This window comes from Diospyros lotus, chromosome 8 (genome assembly GCF_014633365.1).
Source record: "Diospyros lotus cultivar Yz01 chromosome 8, ASM1463336v1, whole genome shotgun sequence".
In the NCBI taxonomy this organism is placed as follows: Eukaryota; Viridiplantae; Streptophyta; class Magnoliopsida; order Ericales; family Ebenaceae; genus Diospyros; species Diospyros lotus.
In genome coordinates this window covers 1,314,670-1,321,691 of record NC_068345.1, presented here as the reverse complement: position 1 = coordinate 1,321,691, position 7,022 = coordinate 1,314,670, and the positions used below count along the sequence as shown (strand labels likewise).

At 38.4% G+C, this 7,022-nt stretch overlaps 1 protein-coding gene across 2 annotated transcripts; it reads left to right on the top strand.

Annotated features, from left to right (window-relative positions):
• Positions 1-1,313: 1,313 nt before the first annotated feature.
• On the top strand, positions 1,314-4,876 carry LOC127807109 (purple acid phosphatase-like). Of its 2 annotated transcripts, XM_052344744.1 has the most exons (8): positions 1,314-1,732; positions 2,338-2,538; positions 2,625-2,736; positions 2,979-3,208; positions 3,315-3,453; positions 3,820-4,040; positions 4,269-4,390; positions 4,495-4,876. In XM_052344744.1, exons 1-8 carry the CDS (start codon positions 1,562-1,564, stop codon positions 4,694-4,696), a joined length of 1,398 nt encoding a protein of 465 aa, XP_052200704.1. In that variant the 5' UTR covers positions 1,314-1,561; the 3' UTR covers positions 4,697-4,876. The 2 variants fall into 2 exon arrangements, 1 of the variants encoding a protein (XP_052200704.1); XR_008024601.1 differs by lacking the exon at positions 3,820-4,040 and having other exon boundaries at positions 4,495-4,643.
• The last annotated feature ends 2,146 nt before the right edge of the window (positions 4,877-7,022 follow it).

The window sequence follows — 7,022 nt, the reverse complement described above, 5'->3', positions numbered from 1 at the left end:
GTCATCATCAAAAAACATTTGAATACAAAATTAATTTCTCAAATTTTTGTTCTATAATAAAATAGTCTTTATACTTTAATTTATTTTATAATAACTATTAAACTTTTAATTATGTTATAATTTAATTAATTTTTAAATATTTTTTTGGATTCAACAAGAAATTAAATAAAATAAAAACAAATAAGTAAGATTATTGATAGTCCTCAATTAATATTTTTTAAGATTTTATACAAATATAATATATATATATTAATAAGTCAATTAAATTATAATTATACAAATAACTTTACCATATTCTAGAAAATAAGGGTGCAGGCGGGGAAAATGAGGTAAGAATTGGAATTTCATCCAAATTCTATAAAATTTTATCAAATAATTTTTTTTTCATGAAATTTGAATTCTATCTTAGTTTAAAAAGTAAAAAATTTTCTTAAAATTAAGAGATTGAAATTCCTTGAGGGTGGAGTGAGAATTAGAATTTCATGAAATTGAAATTTCGCTCTACTTTTTATCCCCAATCAAACACATCCTAAGGGAACATTTAATATCGGAGAAGTTTTTAAATTTTTAAGATTCATGATTATTGAAAATATTCTTAGAAATCTTTGATTCTCAAGATTTATGTAATTTTATATTTTGTTAAGTTTGAATATTTTCAAAAATATTAAGTATTTTTTTATAGGAATCTTATATTGATATATTTGATTTAAATATAATATTATTGGGAATTCATGTTCTTTTTTCAAAAATACCCTTATTTGATTTTTTGTTTGAAAATAATAAATTCCTTCTACTATATAAAATATTAAGACCCATAATATTTTTAAGAAATCAAAAAAATATCATTTTTTTACATATTATGTATATATGCATGTATGTATATATATGATAAATATACATAATATATATGTTTATATTTAATATATAATATATATTTTTATAATTATAATATATATATAAAATATGTTTGTATAGGGTATAATATATATTTATATATAATAAATATATATAATATATTTATATGAGATTATAAAAGAGTAATGGGTGTTTTAGTTTTTTTTTATTAAAAATATTAATAATTTCATGAAAAACTTGAATTCCCAATCCCTAAAAATTTTTTCATGGAAAAATTACTTTAAATTTATTTTCAAAAATCTTATTTTTTAAAATTATTTTTATAAAAAAATTATACTAAATATGAGAATATAAATTCTAAAACTCACATTCCTATAAACCTTAAAAAATTTCGGATACCAAACGCCCTTAAGTGTAAAATCAGTAGAAAAATCTAGCAGATAATATTCTTTCTGAAACGTGAATATTCGGTGGGCATCTATGCTCTAGCTACTCCATCTCCATGCCAGCCACCACCAACCAGTCCACCTCCAAGCAAACCAATCCTTTGACCAGAGTTAGCTTCCCCACGCCAAAATAGAAGCTGCCAATTTGATTTCTCAGTCTCACTCAGGCCATTGTCGTATATGAATTAGCGTTGCAAGAAAAGGGTTTGGAGATTACAGTGAAGGCTGAAGAGTTTGTGATTGGAAGTTGAAGGAAAGGGATGGCATTGAAGTGGGTATTTGTTCATCTTCTTGTTGGTTTGGTTTTGAATGTTTCAGAGCTCTGTAATGGTGGAATAACCAGTGGATATGTAAGGCCTGGTTTGGGTACTGATATGCCATTGGACAGTGATGTGTTTAGAATACCTCCTGGTTACAATGCGCCCCAGCAGGTTTGTGGCCTCCCCTCTTCGCTCTGCTTTCTAGGGTTATACCCGCATGCCCTAACTTACCTGTTTGGTTGCCAAGAAAACTCAGGATGTTTTCTTTGCCGTTAGTTTCTATAAAACCATGATTAATTTCATTCTCTTGATGTTGTGTTGAAATCTGCTATGATGAAGAGAATTTTGTATTTAAGGTTCAGATAGCACAAGGGGATAAACCCATATGCCCAAAACCCTCTTTGGTTACCAAGGAAACTGAGGACAAGGATAGAAAATCAATTCTGAACGGCAGCCAAACAGAAGATGTTGTCTTTGGTGTTAGTTTCTGTTTTACTGATTAATTTCATTTTCTTGATTTTGTGTTCAAATGTTCTCTGATAAGAGAATTTGGCACTTAAGATTCACATAACACAAGGGGATAAACCCATATGCCCTAAATGACCCTGTTTGGTTGCCAAGAAAACTGAGGGCAAAGAGAGGAAATCAATTCTGAGTAGCAACCAAACTGAAGATATTTTCTTTGGTGTTAGTTTCTATTTTGCTGATTAATTTTATTTTCTTGATTTTGTGTTCAAACTTCTTCTCTGATAAGAAAATTTAATTTGTAATTTAAGGTTCATATAACACAAGGAGATCATGAGGGGAGGGGTTTGATCGTCTCTTGGATCACTCCAGATGAACCGGGTTCAAACACTGTTGTCTACTGGGCAGATAATAGCAAGCTCAAGAACAGAGCTGAGGGCATTGTTTTTAGATATAAGTTCTTCAATTACACTTCTGGTTACATTCATCACTGTACTATCAAGGATTTGGAGGTGGGTGCTTCTTAATCAGGAGAATAGATGAATACCCAATTTGAATGTCAGGTTCAAACTGAAACTTTTCTTCTAAAAAACTGCAGTTTGATACAAAATATTACTATGAGGTTGGGACTGGGAACTCCACGAGGCAGTTTTGGTTCATAACTCCACCTGGAGTTGGCCCGGATTTTCCTTATACTTTTGGTCTCATAGGTATTTTTTGAACATCGATCAGTTTGTTTTACTAGATTAATTCATTGCTTTTCTTTGAAATCTTGGTGATCATGTGATTGTCGATCTGGCCAATGAATGTAACTAAAGGGCTGATTGAATATGTCCCAAAGTTGTCAGATGAAGATATATTTGATCTTGTAAAGGCACAATTTGTTTGAGGCAAAAGTTGCAAAGAAATATGAGCATGGTTATGAGACTTACTGGGTTCAGCATTTGGCCAGGTGATCTTGGCCAAACCTATGATTCAAACAGGACGCTAACTCACTATGAGTTGAACCCGTCAAGAGGGCAGACTTTACTCTACGTTGGAGACCTCTCTTATGCTGATGATTACCCGTTTCATGACAACAACAGATGGGATACATGGGGGAGATTTATAGAGAGAAATGCTGCTCATCAACCTTGGATCTGGACTGCTGGGAATCACGAAATTGATGTCGTTCCTGATATCGTACTTTTCCTCTACCCCTTCCCTATTTCACCAAAAAAACATTGATCTAGTTACATTATTTCTAAGCATGATGATGATGGTGATTGTGATGGTGATCCTATTGCAGGGTGAACCTAAACCCTTCAAACCATATACAAGTCGTTTTTTCACACCATATGACGCTTCTAAAAGTACATCTCCTCTTTGGTACTCAATTAAGCGAGCATCAGCATACATCATTGTCATGTCCTCTTACTCAGCTTTTGGTAAGAATTTATATCTCTAAGATGTCAAATTATTGGTTTGTCGGTAAGTTGAAGTAAGCAAAGTGAATCTTGGGATTACTGCCCTTGCGCGGTCCCCCGCCGCTCGTGCCCTCGATTTCGACAGAAAATGTAAATTGCAGGTGGAGGCTTTGCCTTACTGCGCAGGGCAATGAATCGAACATATGACCTACTGGTGCTAATCTCAGTTTATCATGGTCCAACCACTTGACCTGTACCTTAAGGGCAAGCAAAGTGAATCTTATACCATATGAGATGTGGCTTTAGGTTACATGTTACCGATTATAATCCCACATAAGTGTGTGAAATAGCATTTCAAACTACTACAACACAAGTTTCATATTACAGGGAAATACACTCCCCAATGGAAGTGGTTCACAAAGGAGCTACCGAAAGTGAACAGGACCGAAACGCCTTGGCTCATTGTTCTTATGCATTCCCCGCTGTATAGTAGTTATGTTCATCATTACATGGAAGGGGAGACCATGCGAGTGATATATGAGCCATGGCTTGTACAGTACAAAGTAGATGTCGTATTTGCCGGTCATGTGCATGCCTATGAACGATCGGTAAGTTTTAAGCTTAGCAACACAAACGTCTTGACCAGAGTAGAAATTTAGTTCTTCCCGCCTCTGTTTTCACCAAGTAATTTCATAGTAGTTAGCCTCTTTTGTGTTTCTTCTGTGTACAATCCATGTTTCTTAGTTTCTCTGTTCATCTTGTGCTCTCATTTAAATTCTTAGTGGGATAAAAGGCTCGATATGTCGTTTTTGATGACCAAAGCCATTTCATTACAGGAGCGCGTATCTAACATTGCATACAACATCGTGAACGGGTTGTGCACTCCCATTGACGACCCTTCTGCCCCGGTCTACATAACCATAGGAGATGGAGGAAATCTAGAGGGACTGGTGAAAGAGTATGTCTTGTCTGATTAGAAACTTACGACCACATACATGCTATCAGCGCGCGCGAGGATACTAAGGATACTAAAACCGGTTACTTGGGTGTTTGTATGTGCAGGATGACACAGCCACAGCCGCGGTACTCAGCCTACCGGGAAGCCAGTTTTGGGCACGGGATTTTTGACATCAAGAACAGGACTCATGCCTACTTCAGTTGGCATCGCAACCAAGATGGATATGCAGTCGAAGCCGACTCTAAATGGTTCCATAACAGGTACTGGAAGTCGCCGGAGGAGTCACCGGTGGCCACATCAAGATAAGGGAACCATCTGTCTCTTCCTTCTTCATCCTCTTGTGTGGAAGAAATGAACCCAAACTCATATGCGTTGTGAGTGATCATATGTATGCAGATATCTTCCTGTAATTGTACAATGGTTCACCACTGGTGATTTTCTTCTCCATGATTGTAATAGAGCTTTTAGTTTGAGATTTGTAAAATATATAGCTTGTTTATGAGAACTAAAGTGAAAGAATACGGCCACCCGCGCCCGTAGAGGTAATCCAGCAGTTTAGGAGTTTTCATGTGTTCTCAAGGTCTGGCATTCGAACGTTAAACTCACCTTGTTTGCGGGATGATCTTGACCGACAAGTGATAGTTACACAATTTGATTCTGTGCACTACAGTAGGGTTAAAATAACGGGCTCGCCTTCTCAACAAGAGCTATAGCTCAAAGCCTCAAACTGAGCATTCCTTATCGAGGAAGAGTCTTCATGGTCATGTCTTGAGGGAGCCCACCTTCTCCTTTTATCTTAATATCTTAATATATATTAAAGTAGAAGAGTAGCACTCTCATTATTAATCAAATAAGTAATATTTAAATTTTCTACTGTTATTATTTACACTTCATTTAAAAGGTATACACAATTTTTTTGGGATAATCACTAATTAGCTGGATGCAGCTTCTATGTTATTACATTAATTATTCACTATCATTATTAGAGATGGCAAAATGGGCTTGGCCCGACGGGTTGGCCCGTTGGGGCCCGGCCCGGCCCGGCACCGGGCTAGGGCCAGCATTTTGCTAGCCCATTTAAGGCCGAGTCGATTTGGCCCGGCCCGCTAATCTCGCCCTCGCCCTCTGTCGCCCTCACCCTCGTGTCTCGCCCTCGCCCTCACCTCGCCCTCTGCCTCGCCCTCACCCTCGTCTCGCCCTCGCCCTCACCCTCACCCTCTGTCTCGCCCTCGCCCGCGCCTCTTGCTCTCAGTCTCGCCCCTCGCCCTCTTTCGCTCACTGCCTGCTGCCCGTTTGGCCCGCGGGCCCGTGTAGGGCCGGGCTAGGGCCAACAATCTGTTGGCTGGTTTTTAAGCGGGCCGATTTGGCCCAGCCCGCTTGGCCTGCGAGCCACTTGGTGGCGGGCTGGGCCTGCCCGGCCCGTTTGCCATCTCTAATCATTATTAATCAGCTGGAATAATTAGACAATTAATATTTTAAATTTATATTATTATTGTAATATCCGAGAAATTTAGGTTAATTAAAAAGAAGCAATTTATTAGAGAAATGGGATTTCAGAGAAAATTGGTATCTGAATAGCCCGAAAAATTGACCAAATGGACTGCCAGGAGTGCCCTGGAGCCGAGATGCCAAAAGAAAATGATGTGGAATTAAAAAACACCTCGAGATATGATTTATAGCATCGAAAGAAATAAGATCGGGAATAGTTTTCGGTACAGCAAAAATGCAGCTGCCATTTAGGCTGCAATACCGAACTGTTGTAGACAACTTCCCAGAAGTCAACAGAAGCTTGAGGGGGCTTTGGTTTTTCATAAGAAACAACCATTCAGTGGTTTCAGGAAGAAACGAAGAAGTTTAGGGCCAAAACGAAGATTCGGGCATAAGTGCAGTTTTTTGAAATTACTAGAGGGAGGCCGAAATGATGATTTTTCAGAATCTTCGGGGGTCAAAATGATGTTTTAGGACTTGAGGGTCTTAAATACAATTATGGAAAGTTCAAGGGTTAAGTGAAATGGGCTAAAGTGATAATAGCCAAAACTTGGAGGGCCAAAGTGCAAAAACGCAAAAAAACTAGCATGGGCAAATTTGACCGGTCAGCCATGGCCGATTTTGGCCACGGGGTTGCATGAGGCTTGGTCGGGGGAGCATCTTTTGTAAAGAGCTTGCCCAACAAAAGCCATCGTGGTGGCCGGATTTTGAAGAAAAAGTGGCCGAAAGTTGGCCGGATATTCGCACGCCTGCAAATCCATTTTGTGGTTGGCTAAAGCTCGCTCAAGGTCGATCTAGGGGAGGTTTAGCCTCTTAAGGTGATGGGCAAGGCGGCCAAAGCCATTTTGAAGCTCGATGATCGCCTATAAATAGAGCTCGAAGTGGCCGAAAGTTTCAAGATATGGAGCTTCAAATCGAGGCCAAAATCGAATGAATTGGGCAATGGGAATAAGGGGCTTTTGAAGCTCATGAGAGGTAGAATAATTCTAGAGATTTTGAGCTATTTTGATTGAGGTTTGGTAAGGTTTCGAGAGGTCGCCGGAGTTTGGGGCGGACGCCTTAGCCGAATGTTCGAGGCCCCGATGGGAGGTCTTTCGGTGATTCTTTGAGGCTTAAACTTGGCCAAGAGGATCGACTAGAAGAG